The sequence below is a fragment of the Anolis carolinensis genome, chromosome 3 (assembly GCF_035594765.1).
Source record: "Anolis carolinensis isolate JA03-04 chromosome 3, rAnoCar3.1.pri, whole genome shotgun sequence".
Taxonomy (NCBI): Eukaryota; Metazoa; Chordata; class Lepidosauria; order Squamata; family Dactyloidae; genus Anolis; species Anolis carolinensis.
In genome coordinates, this window is record NC_085843.1 from 28469112 (window position 1) to 28489056 (window position 19945).

General features: G+C 39.7%; 1 protein-coding gene across 3 annotated transcripts; it reads right to left on the bottom strand.

Annotated features, from left to right (window-relative positions):
- Nucleotides 1-1140: 1140 nt before the first annotated feature.
- Nucleotides 1141-19896, bottom strand: ska3 (spindle and kinetochore associated complex subunit 3). Of its 3 annotated transcripts, XM_003219253.4 has the most exons (10): nucleotides 19736-19896; nucleotides 16582-16763; nucleotides 14702-14766; nucleotides 10712-10877; nucleotides 9201-9558; nucleotides 5323-5387; nucleotides 2794-2963; nucleotides 2520-2711; nucleotides 2304-2422; nucleotides 1141-1330 (listed from the first exon to the last, which is right to left on the bottom strand). In XM_003219253.4, exons 2-10 carry the CDS (start codon nucleotides 16682-16684, stop codon nucleotides 1315-1317), a joined length of 1254 nt encoding a protein of 417 aa, XP_003219301.2. In that variant the 5' UTR covers nucleotides 16685-16763; nucleotides 19736-19896; the 3' UTR covers nucleotides 1141-1314. The 3 variants fall into 3 exon arrangements, with proteins under 3 accessions (XP_003219301.2, XP_062830703.1, XP_008106199.2); XM_062974633.1 differs by lacking the exons at nucleotides 16582-16763; nucleotides 19736-19896 and adding an exon at nucleotides 11266-11376; XM_008107992.3 differs by lacking the exons at nucleotides 14702-14766; nucleotides 19736-19896 and having other exon boundaries at nucleotides 16582-16701.
- Nucleotides 19897-19945: the final 49 nt, after the last annotated feature.

The following is a 19945-nucleotide window of genomic DNA, read 5'->3' on the forward strand; positions in this document are numbered from 1 at the left end:
TTTATTTTAAGTGCTTGAGCCCACAGACTCATCCTACTAATATTCATTAGAATGGTATAAAAACACCATATTTCCAAACTTAATTTTCAGCTGTTAGGATCATGGGTTCAAATTAGTTTAAAAGGGCCCCATTAATTATACTGATCCTTTATTAATAATCTTGTGCTCATATTTAGTGATTCTGTTTTTGCCAGTGTGAACATGTAAGGGCTTATAATAGTCGCTTTTAAAAGGGGGGAGGGTACTTTTGACTCATCCAAGGCACTTTAAATATACTGGTTTAGTTTCAAGTTACAAGCCCGAAATGCCGTATTTGTGGTCAAAAAAAGTTCAGGCACCAAGATAGTATTTTCAACAATTTCCTGTGACAATTCAGGCATTAAAATAAAATAAATGATTGTGTAAGAGACTTGTAAAAAAACATTCTAACCATTCTTGACAATGATAGAAAGGGAACAATTTGTCAAAAGCGAAGTTTTATTGCTGCATGTCCTCTTTCTTGCCCTTTTGTCTAGACATTACAAAGGATGAGGTAGTCTCCCTACGTGATGGAGTAGTTTCTTGTAAAAAAAAAATCTAGGTGCCACTGTTCCAGCTATAGTGGTAGCACTCCTGCGTATAACAAAGCCAGTTTTATTTTCCATATGAAATACGGAGATTGTTTTTTTTTTTAAACTAATATTGCCATAAAATAACAGTCCAACCTACAACGATTAAAGACTGTAAAGAGCATCTCTAAATAACAGTTGCATTAGATGAATATAGCCCCCAGTTTAAACACCAAGAAAATTTTCCCATTAAATAGCTAAAATAATAACTAATTCTGCTTGAATGACATTTTCCTTGAATAATGTGAAATGTACACATGGACACTTGACATGCTTAAGTATCTCAATCCCTGAGGCATTTTCTTGTTTAAACTCTCCTATTAAGAGTCAGTTTAGCTACAATAAAGCACTAACACAGATAAAAACCACCTTTTGCATGTGAAGCTACTTCTCATTCATATGGACATCACTGGAAGATATAAGGAGATCTGGAAGCTGACCATAGGACCACATTAGAGGACCTTAGAGATTCCCAGAAAAAACTGCAAATGTTTGTATCGAACTGCTGGAGAATGTACAAGAAATGCATTCATTTTAATCAAATTGATATTCTTTATTTTATTCTTAAATATGATCGTAATCAGAAAATAGTTGTACATACTGTTTTAATTGCTTAGCTATCATAACCAATGCTCAGTGTCTATTAAATGTTTTAAACTTTTAAAAACAGTTGAAATCACAAAGCAATCCAAGCCTCATATTCACTTCATCCTGAATACTTCCTGTAAATGCAACAATGAAAAGAAGCAGTTAACAACAACAACTACTACTACTACTTTATTTTTGTATCCTGCCACCATCTCCCCAAAGGGACTCAGGGTGGCTTACATGGGGACAACATGGTTTAAAATAACACAGAGCAAAATTCATAAATCATCATAAAAGAGCCATCAAACAAGCAACCAATAGCCTGACATAGCAAACAAACACTGAGCTCTGATGGGTGGGTTGATGAAATATGAAATAGAACGCTATATTCAAAGGGTAGGGAACAGTAGTAAAGTGCCAACTTCATAAAAGAAAATGTGCCTATGAAACGTGCCTCTGCTAACCTTAGCTATTGCTTTACAAATTGATTTCCTTGACTGAAATCCTAGTCAGTTTTGTTAATGTATTTGTTTTTAACTCTTCCTTTTTTTGTGCTTGTTTTAAAGTTTTGATCTACTACGTACTGTTCCAAATTCTTAAATATGGAATTTTTCATACATTCCACACATTACTATAATTATTAGAACAGTTACATTTGTTCTTTACCCAGGCTTTTAAAATATCTTTCATGACTTTCTGCAAGAAACTGACAATGGGATGTCAATTCAGCCAGTTAAAAAAACCCCAAAGGAGCTTTTTTCCACCATACTCCAAGACAGTGAGTTCCACTTCTGAACAGCTCTTATGGTCAGGAAGGTCTTCCTAAGAGAGATACCTTGATGGTCTGTTTTTATTGAACTAACAGTAAAAATGTCATGTGTGTAAGGTGAAACTGGATGGGTAAGAACCTGCAGATAAAGATTATTAAGACGTGGTGCTACCCTTTGCTCCAAACCCACAATTATTTACACTTATCACTAGATTTTTGCAGATAAATGTTTTTTATTTACCCTCATGGGAGGACCACCAGAAATATACTACTTACAATGGATATTTAGATTAAGTTATAAATAGGCAGGAATATACATCTCCATGCTGCAAACTTACCAATTTTCCTTGTTCCCAATACCAAGGACAGGCGATATTTCAACCTGTGAAGCAATTTGTTTCTTAGTTTCCTCCAGATATCGGGGCACTTCTCTATTTGGATTGTACTTGGACAGAATCTAAAAAAATAAATCGGTGATATACTTTGAACAAGTTTTTGAAATGTTAACAAAATGCTATACCCCAGCGCTAGTTGCAGAAAATAAAGTTTCCAACCTGAGAAATATTATTTGGAATCACACTTATTTCAGGAGGTGGCGGTGGACTACCGAGTAGGTTAATGTAGTCTGATAATACTGGAGGACGGAGCTTTTCTTCACATTTCAGACATTCATTTGAATACAGGACAGGAACATCAGCACCCTTTGCAACATCTTTCTTTGATGATACTGCAGTGACATAGATTTGCTACATATGAAAAGAAAAGACTCCTAGTATGATACAGAAATAAAATGGCATCTCAATTTACCAAAGCTGTTCCATTTCTTACTTCAGCTTCTGTTTGGAGAGACTGTGAATCTGCCAGAGAGTTTCCTGATCCACGATCAGATACATCCGAAGTCGTAGGGGATTTTGATACAGCTGCATTCTTCCTGCGGGGAATTTTCACGCCAGGGGTGCAGAACTGCGGGGACGCCGGTGAAGCCATATAATCATCATCTGAAAACCCAACATCTGAGTATTCTTAAATGTTAACTTGCCAAACTAAGACTTTTGTTCTTAGGACCAAGAAAAATGAAGATAAGCATTGTTTCCAAAAGAGCCATGTATTAGGAGTCCTAAATAAACACAGAGCGTTAATGAGAAAAAGCTAGAAATACCTGCTGTTAAAAACTTCCTGGTTGTAAGAGCTATTTGGCAGTGGAATTTGCTGCTTTGGAAGCTGGTGGAGTCTCCTACTCTAGGTATTTTTAAGCAGAGGCTGAATGGCCATCTGTTGGGAGTGCTTTGATTGTGTTTTTGTATGATGGGGGTTGGAATGGCTAGCCTGTGTGATCTATTACAACTCTATGAAGAATATGATTAAGTATACAGTAGAGTCTCACTTATCCAACATAAATGGGCAGGCAGAATGTTGGATAAGCAAATATGTTGGATAATAAGGAGGGATTAAGAAAAAAGCCTATCAAACCTCAAATTAGGTTATGATTTTACAAATGAGGCACCAAAACATCATGTTATACAACAAATTTGACAGAAAAAGTAGTTCAATATGCAGTAATGCTATGTAGTAATTACTGTATTTACGAATTTAGTACCAAAATATCACGATGTATGGAAAACGTTGACTACAAAAATGCGTTGGATAATCCAGAACGTTGGATAAGCAAGTGTTGGATAAGTGAGACTCTACTGTACTTATGAACTGCTAAATTTACATTCAGATCCTGAGACTGCATTCCACAGATAGCTTGTATAGGTTCCTTACTAGACTGTAAGTTCCAATTTTGCGCTGTAGAAGTAAGATGATAGTGAGAACTTGCTTTCCCAAACGTCTTTCCCCATTTTTACCTCAACAAGATATGCAAAAAACATCGGGCTGTATTCTTCTGTCATTTTTTTTTAAATGAGCAACCAGAGCAGAAGATACAATCTCTAAACCCCGTGAGAGCTAAGCCAGACAATGAGGGGATGAGCGGGGTAGGTGAATGGGTCAGAGGTTCATTTCCTAACCCTCTAAAGAAAAATTTCAGGGATGCAAGCAAAGAAATGGCAGAAAAGGGAACTACAGATATGTATACTGAGAGATAACCAGAACTTTGAGGAGGAGGGAGATAAAGGGTTAGATTTTGCAATGGCTCAGCATTTGGTTTGTTGGATATGCCATTATTTTGTTATGTTTCTAGCTGTAAATAAGAGATTTGCTAGATTTTCTTAGCCTTAAAGGGCTTTTTTATTAACAGAAAGGCAGGATATAATAACAGTGATATAAAGAAGGAAGAGGAATGTATCAGTGCAGAACCATCAGATCAGAAAAACAGATACTCCTGTAACAGTAGAAAATAGTAACATTTTAAAATCAAAGTTTAAAACTGCTTAGTGCTATTCTGGTGTCTATTGGCAAAAAATACAGGATGGAGAAGCAGACTTATTGCTTATGTTTCAGTCTTAAAACCATATACTATTGAATAAGCCATTTATTCAAAGTGGAACTTGCCTAAGAGTAAACATGAAGAGGATTATGTTGCTTTACACACCTTTCTTTGCATCTCCATTAAATGAAGAAGCAAGATAACACCCTTGACTGAAATATGAAAGCTTAAAATTCAATAGCGTGCTTGGAATATCCCTAAGGAGACCAGGCCTCCTTAAGATGCATAGCAGGTTATATTTTTGGAAAAAAGTGGGGAGTATCAAGTTATGCGAGTTTTCACGTACTAGTTTTATATGCTCTTGCATGTATATATAAGTCTTAATGTTTCCTCATGAATCTCCTATGGTTTTCTTAGGCAAAGAATACTCAGAGATGGTTCTGCGAGTTCCTTCCTCCGAAATAGAGCCTTTGGGTTATGTAAAATCCAGTAAGTGAATTTTTGCTGGTTTATCAAATAGGTTTCTAAAAATAATATAGAAATGCAACATTTCCAGCATTTGCTACTGAACTGTGAAATGTATTGGATGTATTGCTTTGAAATGCTTGAGACTTTTATTTGTAGAATGGTTATTCTCTTTTTCTTGACCCATGAAGGTGTCAGTATTTTCAGAACAAGAGGATAAGAGAGGGGAGCATTTGGCTGTAATCCAGTCCAAGAGTTTGGTCTGCAGGGCAACAACTATGGTAGTTCACTGTGAAGAAGCTGGTGAACATCAGGGAAGCTTTGGTCATCTGAAGGGACAGAACCTATCTTTCACTTTAGGTTTTATTATTATTCATTTTCATATCTATACGCAATCAATAAAATCACTTCTTTGCAGAACTGCTGAACTTAGTTCAGTTAGTATTTAGGTTGTTTAGGATCCCATATGACTTTGCCTGGACGTACACGCATTACAGTTCATTTTGAATACCTAGACTTACCACATATAGTCTTGTTTTTGCTTGGTGTCGATACCTCTGCTGATCCACTCAGTTTATTTGCTTGCCTAAGCAAAACACAGAAATCAGATCCACAGCCTGTGCCAAGGGGGTGGGGAAGGGGTTCAACCCCCCTCCTCAAAATTTAAAGTAAAAAAAAAAAATGAAATTCCCAAGCTAAGTCTACTCATGAATGTTAACTAGTTAACCAAATGCCCATGCTAAGTCTATGAGAAACAAAAATTAAGTTCCCCCAGAACTGCAAGCACTATCTCAAACAAATTTTGACAATTTGTTCACACTGTCATTCCCTATCTTTCCACCAATTTACATAGCAATAGCAGGAATAGCTGATATAGTGGAAGCAACCACAACTGGCAGACATAGCCTAAGCCCCTAATGTGCAGAGGGGTGTTTGAAGCCTCTCATGAAGAAGACCAGACCTGGTGGGGATGGTTGAGAGGGGCAGAGCTGCAGGCTATTTAAGGCTGCTCCCCGCCCCCCTGCTGTGCTCTTTGCTTCAACTTGAGGTAGGAGGCAGGTTCCTAATGGGGGATTTCTCTCCTTGCTCACTTCCCTCCTCTTTTCCAGAGGATAGTAGGGTTCCCATTGCTATGCCTTTGCCCCAGGGATTCACCCTAGAATTTGGGCAATTCTTTTGGCATTTATTGGCATGGATTTTTCCTGTAGAACGTAAGGGCTGGCAGTTTGGGTGGCTGGACTAAGCAGAGTTCAGTTCCCCTCCTGGTTTGCCTTAAGGAAGGCACATCCTGTAGCAGAAGTTTGACCCACCCTTAGAATAAACTCCTAATAAATTGTTGCCTGCATGAGTCACTCTCTCTCAGCCTCAAGTCAAGATTGCTGGGCCACATAGGAAGATTGCAGACACCTCCTTCCTTTAAAATAATGGTTAATGAATTGTTGTCTGGAGTGAGTTACGTCTCTCAGCAACAGCAAGGTATAAGCAATTCCACTCATTAACTGTGCCATTGCATAGTGGGGCCTACATTTTATTGCATGCCTCATGTTCAGAGTTAATCTGTGGCCTCATGTTAGGCTTAGTTCTTGCAATTATATTAGGGGCTCTCTTTTGTTTCAGGTCTCATGTTAAGACTTTAAATCTTGCCATTATATTGGGAAGTGTCCATCTTGTTCTAGGCCTCGTGTTCAGCTGTTGTTGCTTCAGGCTGGGGCTGTTTTGGAGGCCATGTGGTCTTCCCCTGTATCTTGAGAGGCCCTCCCAGTCCTGCTTGGTCAGACTCATGACCTAACAAACTAGAAGGCATCAGATCTGGTCTGTTCTGGAAGCTGTGCAGTCATACTCTCTTAGCCTCAGAGCAAGGCACAGACACACTATTGGAAGTATAAATGTTCATTATGTAGCCGACTTCCTGGTTTGGGGTGGGTATCCTGGCTGTGGCCTTCACGGCTGTATTTTCACCTCATGCTAGGATGCATGTTGGGTCCTTCCTGGAAGAGTCTGTTTGCTTTGCTGCCACAGGAGTTGCCATTTTCTACAGTGGAGAGAAGTTACCAAGTTCCGCTTGCTCAGGCTCATAGTCTAACCCCCTTAAAGGCCCAGAAGTTAAGCAGTCACACTCTCTCAGCCATAGAATAAGATACACACATTCAGATTAAATACAAATCTTCATGATATTACATATTCATTATGATGAATATCCTGGCAGTGTCTTTCAGGGCTGTGCTTTTGTCTTATGCCAAGCCTCATGCATTTGGGGGATTGCAATCCCAAAAAACTCCATAAGAAAAAACTTAAGTTTAAATACAATTTCCAATGTTTCCAGGTATATAATAGCTATAATTTGTGCTTCCTTTAAAAGTTTATAATTTGATTTCTCCTAAACTATCAAGTGTTTTTGAATAATTAGCTACCAGATTAAAGGTATTTTATGTCGTTTCTAAAATTTTGATAATATGTATGGGTTACTGGATCTTGATTTTTAGATATGCCAATTTAATGTGTGTGTGTATATATACATAAATAAATATAAAAGCGATATTTCAAAATGCTGTATCTCTTATTCTAATCACCATTTTTGTGGAATTTGAACAGTTACATATTTTATTATGTAGTTTCATTTATTTTTTATCCATGTAATTACCTTGATATTCCTTGAAATATTATTTTAAAAAAACACATGAAACTAGTCATATCACTGTTCTCTTGCTTTTCCCCCTTTCAGAGCTCTCTTATGTTACCTTCTTGAAAGCAGCTGTGGGTTATGTCTTACTGTGCAATTGATCTGCTAGCTTGAGTTGTTTTTCTGAGACTTAAAGCCCTGTTAGCTGCTATTAGTGTTTCCTGTCATCCACCTAACTTGAGAAGATGCCTAAATGTTTATCAAAGCAACTGAACGTTTTTGAGTTCATAGCAAAAAAGAAAATGCCAAATATTGAAGACCAAGAAGACAGCAGGTTGAGAACCATTGCAGTAGCTGGAACTGATGAAGACCCCAAAACATGTACGTCTGAACTGCAGGTGAAAACTGTTGAAACTACGGTGTCTACCAGTGGTTCATCAAATCTAAACCTTGCTAAAGAAAACCATGGAACAGGAGCGAAGACAAGAAGCTGTGTCATTGTTAGACCTTGGACTTTATGTGAGTAAAACTGTTTCTGATGACCAAATAAAAGCTCAATTAGTGCAAAATCCAGACTCTACTGCCAGGGTAAGTATTTCCTGTGGAAAAGAAGAGCTAAGTTTTCAGCCCAAATGGTTCTGCAGATTTCCCTCGCTAACCTACTTATTTCATCTACAAGGTGCACTCTGTAAGTACTGTGTAGTGTTTGGAGAAGTTGGGGATAAAGGTGGTCATCAGCAACTTGATGCATTGGTTGCTAAACCATTTGTGCGATTGAAAGATGTTTTCAATGGACACCAAAAAAAAGGACCATCATAACAACTTGTGCTTGGCTGAAAGCTTCTTGCTAATTCACAGTGGAAAATGTACTGATGTAATCCGTCATTACGATAAAAGAAAGTAGAAATAAACTTCTGCCAGTTGTGGAAACAATTGTCCTTTGTGGCCGGCAAGAGCTGACTTTAAGTGGGTGCAAAGATTCAGGATCTATTACCTGTGAAGAACTTTTGCACAGTGATGGTAATTTCAGGACCTTGTTGAGATCTTGTGCCAGATCAGGAGACATTGACCTATAAAGTCATCTTGAAGCTGCAGCTACAAATGCCCAGTATACTAGTCCTCAAATATAAAATGAACTAATAAACATGTATGGTTGAAATATGCAATGCATCACAGTGTTTTTCTGTTTTGGCAGATTAAACTTTGGATGTGAATACCTCAGAACAGTTATCGCTCTCGGTAGGTACATTGATGTTGAAGTTGAAGTTTCTCCCCAGGAGAAGAACAAAATGGAATATGCGGAAGCTGACCATGTGGCTAGAAACTTTGAATAAAAAAAAGATGTGTCCCTGAGAAGTATCAGTCTAACAACAGGAGACAGCAGGAGAGACAGAGAGAGAGGCAAACAAAAGAGGGGCAACGAGGGAAGGGCTTTCCCTGTCAGCTAACTTATCTGCCTATTTCCTTGATGAGGACTATAAATTTGTGCAGGATGTGGCTGAGTTCCAACAAATGCTCTCTGAAAGTCCCCACAGTTGTCGTCCCTGTTCTAGAAGCTGTTTGATCCATCTCTCATTCGCCCCATTAAGTCTTATCACAGACTATGAAAGCTGTGATGTTCAGAAAGGGCTGCAGTTTGCCCAACTCTGATCTACGGTTGAACTGGTGAGAACTGTAGCAAGTCTCACCAATCCTTCACCTGCATTTAATGGTGAAACATTTGAAAATACAACTTTTAACTTAAAAGAGATACATACACAACTGAAGTATGCTACTCACCTAATATGTTTGGCATTATTAAGTAGAAAGATGGTTTGATCATCTATAAAACCTGTTGTTTCACACACATCATTCACACACAGGTCACGACCACGGATATGGAAATTTTCTGCTTTGGGTGATAAGCACTTATTATTGTCCCTCCTTGATTCTTTCTTTGGCACACGCACTTGGGGTTGAGTGCACATTGTGGACGAAGTGCTTGGTAGAGCGTATTTTGACAATCCAAAATCTGAAAGCTGTGGAATTTGCAGCGGACTAACAGGGCCAGATGACTTCCCAGAATAACCAAGGTCTTTTGGCTCCATGTGATCAGTCGTAGTAGTTCTGGAGTGGATTTCAGTTTCATTCCCCATAGCTTTCAAAAGAAGAGAATTAGTGCATGCTCTCACAAACAGCCAACATTTTAAAATATTTCAAAATCCTACATTTGTAGTTAGTGCAAAAAATACCTCACTATGAATGAACATTACCAATCTTCTAATTTTAGTGAAAACATCAGGATTGATCCAGGCTGACTGCTTTCTTCTTCTTCCATACAGATTCTACCCTACAGTACCAACTATAGCTCTTTAACCATACTATAGAATTAATGCCTAGGTTGATCCTGATGTAGATTAATAGTAACTAAGTATTGTAAACCTAATTCACATTCTGATTTTGAATTCTAATCGTGAAAGAAGTTTTATTTATCATTAATCACAGGTATAGTATTTAGTTATAATACCGTAAGCGATAGAAGAGAAGGAAAATAGTAACAAAATAATTCATGCCATGATCCCTCTCTCCTAAGCATCAATTAGGTGAATGGGAATATAACACTGAGGGTGCATCTATAGCGCAGAATTAATGCAGTTTAACACCACTTTAACTGCCATGGCTCAATGGGTTTTGTAGTTTGGTGAGGAAGAGGTGGCTAATTACAATACAAATCCCACGATTCCTTAGTATTGACCCATGGCAGTTAAATGTTGTCAAAATGCATTCATTCAACAGTGTAGATGCATCCTGGGCCACCTTCTGTTACATTTGAAAAAAAATAAAGCAGTATTTTCAGGAGACCTTTTCCACCAGAATGCTGATGTAAATGTCACTTAAAGCAATGCAGAACTAAAGGGGGAGAATATTTATAGATGAAGTTCTTAATCCAGTTAAATGCTAACATGTAGATGCAAGAAAAAACAGTTTAAGACATCAACCAAAGTGTACAATTCCTACAGTTTCAATGCTAAATGGAGTGGGCTGGATCCTTGTTGCCACGCAGATGAGTCCCACGGTCCCTGTTAGCCAAAAGAGCTGTTTCATACCCAGTGGCATGAAACAGCTCTTTTGTATTCGTGACATTGTATTAGTGAGCTGTATCTGTTTCTAAACATACCTAGCATATATTCCATATCTAATCTTTAAGCCAATTATAAAATATAAAGTGAAGCATAGAACAGAGCAAAACAAAAAATTAAAACTAGGGTTGTATTAAAAACATTCAATCCTCCCAGACTTAGAAAAGGTACCTGTATCTTTGGGAGCAGGTGGCTTGTAACCATATTTCTGGATCAGTTGTCGTATTTCCTCAAGATCTCCTGCATTTCTTTTCATCAGAACTTTGCTGGCTTTTAAGAAGTCATATGCAGTATCTCTTTCTGAAGAACTCTTCTGAAGTATATTGTCAGCTTCACTCTTCAAGTCAGGAAAAACAAAACCAAGTTACAGTCAATGGATTGTACATTAGCAAATGATCTCTCAGACTCATGATTTAAGCTGCACTTTCATGACCACTAACACAGAAGCAGCAACAAAATGCTTCCCAGTCCAAGGGGTGAATTAAAATGTTTTATTTAGATTGGATTTTTTTTTTAAAAAAACCATTAAATATAAGTTGCATATGAAATTGGCTAACATTAAATTATCTGATAGAAACTTGTTGGATCACTCAGTTTTGAGTATTGTATGTTTACACTGTGACTGTTAATTTCCCCCTCAATCAAAGGAATTTCTGTAATTTTCCCTCAATCATAGTTCATGCACATTTATTTTTTTTGTTTGCTAATGTAACGGAATGGCCTACCTTGCAAGGTTGGTGTGATAGGAAAGGCAGAGCCAGGCAAGTGAGGAGTGATCAGGCAGCTCCATATATGTTAGTGGAGTCTGATTGGTTGATGGCATTGGAGGGAGTTGCCTAGCAAAAGGAGGTAGGCAGCGTCAGAGAGAAAGAAAGAGCTGGTCAGACAGAGAATTCGTTCAGTGAGGGAGTGGAGTTTCGAAGAGAAAGGAAGAGTTTGAGAGATGTTGGTAAAGAACCTTTTTGAGGAGAAAAGTGTAATAGCCTTTGGGGAGAAGTGCTAGATATTAGAGAGAGCCTCTAGGGGATAGAGTGCTTAAGTTTAGTGCCTTTGGAAAGGAAGACTGTGAGGTTTTAAAAAGCCAGTTTTGTTCTATTGTGAGGGAACATAGTTTCTGAAGAAGTCAAATTAAAGTACCATTTTATTCTAAGGACCAGCCCGTTTTCTTCTGTAACCAATACGCAACCTTTTTGTTCAAGTACAAATAAACTTCACAATTCAGTTTTTATTTCGCCTCAAGTTTTCATGTTCCTTTCTGTTCCTCATAATAAAGAGTTCACCTGTCCGTTTATTAACCATCGCTCCATAAGTCAGTTTCCCTCCATTTTTGGGTCTCTCTGTGTGCTGGCTCCGGTGAGCGGTGGTACATATATGTTATAACTGGTGGCAGCAAAGGTACATATAATATAATTGGTGGCAGCAAGTGGCCTCGCCCGCTAGAGCTACTTTGTTCTTTAGGGCATGACTCAACCGAAACAGAAAAGAAATATTAAAAAGAAAAAAGCCAAACCAGTCCCTCTATATACGCTGCCTCATAAGGTACCATGAAGTTATAAGGAAGATCCTTTTTGTGGACTGTATTAAAGATCAGAAAGAAAAACGTGGATAATGATTGCAATACAAAAGCTTTACTGGATGAAATAAAGTGTAAACAATATTGTCTTTAGTTTGGTGCTTGCTCTTGTATCAGTTTTAAAATAATACATCCCTTTGTTTCAACGATTCTGCAATATTAACTCTAGATCCTTCCTTAGATTTTTGGTTTCAGTCCTGACAGCCCTATTTGTTACCAAGCTTCAAATATTCTTCATATATTCTATATGAAGCTTGAGACTTCGTGGCCGCTTAGTGGGCCTATCTTTGACCGATTTACTCCGCTTGACAAGGAAGATGTCGCTAGAATCCTAGCTGTTGCAAAACCAACCACCTGTTCCCTTGATCCGTGTCCCTCCTGGCTGGTGAAGAGCTGCCTGGAAGGTCTACTCGATCCGTTGAGTAATATAATCAATGGCTCTCTTGAACAGGGGGTCTTCCCGGACAACCTAAAAGAGGCAAGGGTTCGTCCCTTGCTAAAGAAGCCTAGCTTGGATCCCATGACCCTTGCCAACTATCATCCTGTCTCCAATCTCCCATTTTTGGGTAAGGTGATAGAGCGGGCTGTACTGGGACAATTGCAACAATTTCTGGATGATACAGCCGGCCTGGACCCTTTCCAGTCAGGCTTCCACCCTGGCCATGGGACGGAGACAGTCCTGGTTGCCATTACAGATGAACTTTGTCGCCAGTCTGATAGCGGCGGATCAGCGCTACTGGTACTTCTCGACCTTACTGCAGCGTTTGACACCGTTGACTACGATCTAATGATTCACCGTCTCGCCATGTCCGGAGTTCGCAGTCAGGCCCTCAATTGGTTCAACTCATTTCTGCGAAACCGGAGCCAATGCGTGGAGTATATGGATCAAGTCTCTGACAGATCTCCCCTCCTATGTGGGGTACCCCAAGGTGCCATTCTCTCCCCGCTTCTCTTCAACATCTACGTTAGACCCCTTGCTAGCTTGGTTCGGAGTTTCGGCCTAGACTGTTATCAATATGCGAACGACACCCAACTCCTTCTGTGCTTGGAGCCTGGAGCAATGTCAATACCAGACAATTTCACCTTATGTCTGGAGGCTCTGTCGAACTGGCTACGTGCTAGTAGACTGAAGGTGAACCCGGCGAAGACTGAGATTCTCTGGCATGGCCGCTCGACTGGTCTGACCCATTTGCTACCCACCTTCGATGGTGCTGCCCTATCTCCTTCGCCTACCATTAAGAGCCTGGGTGTCATTTTGGATTCGCAGCTGACAATGGAAGCTTAGGTCGCTGCTGCCAGCAAACAGGCCTTTTTCCACCTACGACAAGCGAGGCAACTGGCACCCTATTTATCTGATGAGGCTCTGGCAACAGTCATCCATGCCACGGTCACGTCTAGGCTGGACTATTGCAACACCCTGTATGTTGGCCTTCCGATGTCCACAACCCGAAAGCTCCGTATTGTTCAGAATGCGGCAGCCAGGCTACTCACAAGAACACCCATGAAATGCCACATAACACCAGTGCTGCAGCATCTGCATTGGCTTCCAACTGATTACCGTGGTCTATATAAGATGCTAGTTCTGACCTTTAAAACTCTTTACGGCCAGGGCCCATCGTACCTTAGGGACCGTCTCTCCTTCTCCCATCATCGGAGGTCGCAACGACCATCCCAACGAGACTTACTTTATGTACCGGGTCCTAGAGAAGTGCACTTGGAAAGGACCAGGCGCAGAGCTTTTTCTATTTCTGCCCCTGCCTTATGGAATGCCTTGCCGCCCCATATGAGAGCCGTGCGTGAGTCAGGGCCTTTTACCCTAGCACTCAAGACCTGGCTCTTTACTAGAACTTTTAATCTATGTTAATTTTATCAATATTTGTATGTATATATTTTTATCCTTTACAATTTTATCTTGTAAATCGCCTGGAGCATCGTGGATGGAGGGCGATTAATAAGTAATTAAATGATGATGATGATGATATATGTATTAATGAGAAAATGAAGTTCGGTCATATATTGCAGTGAAAAAAAATTGAAAACCTTAAAACTTGGGTATAAACAGGTGGGCCTGCCAGCTTCCCATAAAACAAGCCAGTTAAAAAGGTTATTTTCTAGACATTTTAAATAAATCGATGCTTCGACATAAAGACACATCTCAAAACATTACAGTGTCTGTACAGATCCTGATTTTGGGGGGAAAGAACACCATACAACAATCCTTGCAAAAGTTTAAATAAATTAGCAGGCATAACAGTCCCTAACTACTTAAGAGCTTTCGTTATCCAGTGCAGGGCACTCACTGGACCTTGGAACAGGCCTTCTGGGAAAATGTTGGATGTGGTCTAGTAAATTGCAAGAGGTAGATTACATTGGCGGGGGGGGGGGGGGGGGGGGGAATCAGATATCCTGTCTTTGGTATGTAGAAATATTTTGTCCAGGTGCAAAGCTATCATTAGATATAACACAATATAAACAAATCAAAATTTGCATGCATTGTCCTCCAGGGAATTACGAGATCGACATGGAAAATAATTGCTAATGAAATTACTTAAACAAAAAATAATGGTGATGAGGCAAGCCAGAAGTACCTTTAGTGTCCTGATGTCAGAATACATTTCATGTAAATATGTCATTGGAGAATCATCTTCAAACTCTTTAAAAAAGATTTTAATGAAAGATTAAAAAGATAGTACAACTGAGCATCTTAACAAGATCTGCTGTAGACTATGGCATTGCTATCTTGTTAGAACTGAGATGTTCTGCTGGGATAATGACTAGATGTAGAAACCACCATGAGCCTCTCAAATACTGAGGGCAGAATAAAAACATAATATATTTAAATATCTTTGTGCAGATATTGTTCCTACCTAACCAGAGTTCATTGTCTAGTTAAATCTAGTTAAGATGAGATATTTAAAGCTTGTATAGACAGACATTAGTGAGACATTATCTTCTTACAATATACGAGGCTGAGATAACTGCTTTAACCAGCATTTTTCTCTGAATATGTAACATGACCACGGAATCTACTTCAAACATGCTAACTTGCTACCAGTTTTTTTTTATTCACATGGAACATTTTACCTTTACTTACTTTTCATGATTGTGTTATATTGGTTAGGGTCTAAGAAACATGAACTAAGTCAAATGTCCCTTTTCAGAGTTAATAAAACTTCATTTAACAAGTCTTACTGAATCGCATAGGAGGAAAATGCAAATAAACTTTCTGGAACAGAACTAGCACAGAATCGTAGACCCCATGGGCCATCCAACCTCATTCTGCCGTGCAAGGCCACACAGTCCAAGCATCTTCTATTTATTCAGTTCCCTCCTTTACAAATGGCAGTTGTTTGCTCTGTGTACCGGTAAAGGACAGTACAGTGTTCCCTCACTTATCACGGGGGTTAGGTTCCAGGACCACCCGCAATAAGTGGAAATCTGTAAAGTAGGGACGTTATATATGTATGTATTATTTTAGTAGTTATACATTAAGTCTTTATCAACCAATCGTGTGTTGATAAATCGCCTCCTTCTCCTCCCGTTGCCCCATGGGCTCCTTTTCTTTCCCTTCAGCTTCTCCTTTCTCCCTTCATTAGGCTGTAAATTGTATTTTTTATTATTTATAATATTATTTTAGAGTTTATTGAAAAACCGCAAAACAGCAAATCCGCAAAAAGAGAACCGCGAAGTAGTGAGAGAACACTGTACAACATAAAACCTACATAATATTACAAAAGGATATTGGTTCCCCAAAGTTCTGCAGAATGGGTAAAATCTGGCAATTAAGTGATTACTAGAATCACTATCAATGATGTAAAATGATAACCGCACAACATTTTATCTTCTTTATAATGTGGCTTCTAAGTGAACAAATCCTTTAGATAGAGCCAATGTGACGAAGCGGTTTGAATGTTGGACTAGGACTCTGGATAATTAGGATTCAAACCCTGCTCATACATGGAAAACCACTTGAGCTAGGCACAGTCTCTCAGCCTCAGAGGCATACTGGCACCAGTGCATTGTCCTTTTGAATGCTTGGGTATTTACAGGGGCTTTCCAGGACAATTTATGTGGAAGATTTTAGAAGTCCTTCATGGCTTAGGTTTTATAGGATAGAATTATTTTGTCCAGTTTGGATGCAGAACAAGATGCTCTGATAGTGACTATTCTAAACTGATGCATTCTACAAAGATCTGGAAGCAGAAAGCCAAGCAGATGCAATGAATGCTTGTTACTGACATTTCCTAAGAGCACATTTCCTTCCTCTTGATTCAGAACTGGTGTATATAATCAGCAGAACAAGCTGTGAACAGAAGGCTCTTTTCCCCTTAGAGTACTTCCACGTTTATTCACCCTGGAAAGCCAGCCAAATAATCACCCCGGAGATCATAATTTCATAGCCACAGGCAGAAACAAATGGCATTAAGTATCTAATGGATAAATAAGCAATTATTTCTGGCTTTCTTACCTGTGTCATTGCCATGAAAACCCTGCTTCAGATGCTTAGACTCCCTCTCCAGAGTAAGAGCGATGGTGCGCAGTTTGTCAAAGAAGTTCGAAGTTACATCCATATTGGAGAAAAATGTTATCTTCTGATTACTGTCAGTATAATATGTAGAAAGCGCAGAAAAATAAACTTTTTAACAAAGTCTGTAAAAAAATAAGATTGAGAGGAGGAGTAAAAACTCAGAAACATATGTGAAAGGATTAGAATCATAGAGTTGGAAGAGACCACATGGTCCATCTAGCCCAGGCATGGACAAACTTCGGGCCTCCAGGTGTTTTGGACTTCAACTCCCACAATTCCTAACAGCGTACAACTACAACTCCTAGGATTCCATAGCAAAAAGCGATGGCAGTTGAAGTGGTGTCAAACTGCATACATGCTATTGTCAAAGGCTTTCATGGGCAGAATCACTGGGTTGCTGTACGTTTTCCAGGGTGTATGACCATATTCCACAAGCATTCTCTCCTGACATTTCACCCACATCTATGGCAGACACTCTCAGAGGTTGTGAGGTGCTGGAAACTAGTAAAGTAAACTAGCCGTTCTCCCTCTGGCTGCCAGAAAGGTAGGTCACGCTGCCTTTAGGTCCCACCCCCTTCGTTTCCTAGCAACCCCCTCAGCCAAAATGGCACTCAGGGGACAGGCAAAGTTCACTTAGGCCTCATCCACACTGCCTATAAAATACAGATTATCTGATTTGAACTGGATCATATGACAGTGTAGATTTAAGGTACTTCAACACAGCTATATAACCCAGAATGCGAAGGCACGTAATCCACAGTATCTACTTTGAACTGGATTATCTTGTGCCCACACTGCCATATAATCCACTTCAGTGTGGATTTTATACAGCTGTGTAGAAGGGGCCTCATATAATCCAGTTCTAAGCAGATAATATAAGATTATAAATATAATAATAATAATACAGTGGTATAATAATACAGAATAATATAATCTGTGAAATCAGGACTGTAAAGAAAGAGCAAAACTCTGAAAACAGGGAAATTGGAATTTCCAGAAAGGAAACTGTAATGAAGTATGAATTTTGGTTTATAGATGTTATGTTTAATTATAGGTATATGTTTGGAATGGGTAAGTATTAGACTTACCAGTGTGTGGGGGATGGTAGCCAGCTCAGCATTCTGAGGCAGGTTACCATAGAAACGTAGCTGCTTCTGTAGAAATGTAACTATTTCGAAGCTAGCAAGAAAGGGACGGAGCTAGCTGGATGAAAAAGGAGGGAATGTTTTAAAAAGAGTTCAGTCTGGATTGGGGGAATCACAGAGAAGTTAAAATCGCAGTCTATGATCTGAGAGTCACAGGGAATAGAGTGGTTCCAGGTTTAGGGAAACCAGGGAAGTTCAAATCTTAGTCTGTGCTCTGATGAGGCACAGGGAAGATTGATTCTAGGTTGATGGGATCAAGGAGACTCAATTGTTCATTTTGAGTCAGTTTTAAATAAGTTGGTGACTTATTTAATGTAGTCTGTGTCCTGGAAAGGCACAGAGAATCTGTGATAGTATATCACAGGGGTGACTGTGGTTTGAAGTCACTGGATAGTCCAAGTTTCAGACTTTGGGAACCAATCCCAGCTGGACTCACAGAGATCCATTGAAGTAACAGTTAGAAAGGAGCAGAGGAATAGGTTTTAACTACTTTAAGTAAAAGAAGTGATACTTTATAGAGAGTTTGATTCATCTCATTTTAGTATTGTAACTGTTAATAAGAATACCTCTAAGTGAGAAACAACATTGTAACCACTAAGCTCTGTGCCTGAATAAACTTGTTATTGCTCTTCCAACATCTAAGCCTCTGTCGCATATATTCTAAACCAAGTTATGCTACCATCTAAAGTGAATAAGAAGAAAGGGAAAAAAAGGAAAAGGTCTCCTCCCTGAGTCTTTGGTGGTCACGCATTGCTGAAATAGGAGGCACTTCCTTGCAGAAACAATCAGGGCCAGTTAACACCTCCCAACAAACTATTCCCCCAGGGAGGAAGCAGTCAGGCTTTGAAGCTGCAAGGCCATTAAATGCTAATCAAGGCGACTAATTGCAGCATTCATACTTGCTGCACAGACACAGTTCATTGCTATTCAACCTGGCCAACCAAGATTTCCCCTAGGTAGAAAACCCCCAGGCTTTGAAGCCACGAGGCTACTCCGTCCCACTCAACCTGGCCTAGCAAGGAAGATGCCCTATGTAGAAAGCGACCAGGCTTTTAAGCTGCAAGACTATTCAGTGCAATTCAATCTGGCCAAACAAGGATTGCCCTACAAAGGAAGTAGCCAGGCTTTGATTGAGAGTGCTACTCCAGCTCGCCAAACAAGGATTCCCCTAGGTATAACACAGCCAGGCATTGAAGCTGCAAGGCTATTCAGTGCAATTCAACCAGACCAACAAAGAATTAACCTTGGTAGAAGGCGGCCAGGCTTTGAAGTAGTGAGGCTATTCATTACAATTCCAGCAGCCCCAAAAAACATTCCCCTAGAACGCAAGTACCCAGCCTTCCAAGCAGCAAGCCTGTTCCTTTGCATTCCAGCTCACCAAACAAGGATTCCCCTAAGAAGAAAACAGCCAGGTTTTGAGGCTGCAAGGCTATTCACTGCTATTCCACCTGGCCAACAAAATATTCCCATAAGCCACAGCAACGCATGGCTGGGCACAGTTAGTATATTATACATAGAGTCTCACTTATCCAACATAAACGGGCCAGCAGAACGTTGGATAATACGGAGGGATTAAGGAAAAGCCTATTAAACATCAAATTATATTATGATTTTACAAATTAAGCACCAAAACATCATGTTTTACAAGAAATTTGACAGAAAAAGCAGTTCAATACACAGCAATGTTATGTAGTAATTACTGTATTTACGAATTTAGCACCAAAACATCATAATGTATTGAAAAGATTGACTACAAAAACATTCCCTGCTAAAAGGCACTTTGTTGGATAATCCAGAATGTTGGATAAGCGAATGTTGGATAAGTGAGACTCTACTAGTAATGCCTACCTTCGTGATCGCCTATGAACCTGTTTGATCTCTTCGATCTTCGGGGGAGGCCCGTTCCCTCTAAGCCCTCTTTTACACAGAAGTACAAAAAACCCACCCACCTGAGAAGTAGTAGAAGTAATAAGCCGGCAAGAGACGTTTCCACGACTGAGGCCGCCCTTGACCCGAATCAGCTCCTCGACGGAGCTTCTCTTTTGAAGAACTCCCTTCAGCAACCGAGGCTCTTCTTCCTCAGCCGCCTCGAACTTTGAATTCGCATAGACAGCAACCTCCGATTGGCTACTCCGGAGAGGCCCCGCCTCCAGCCGCCC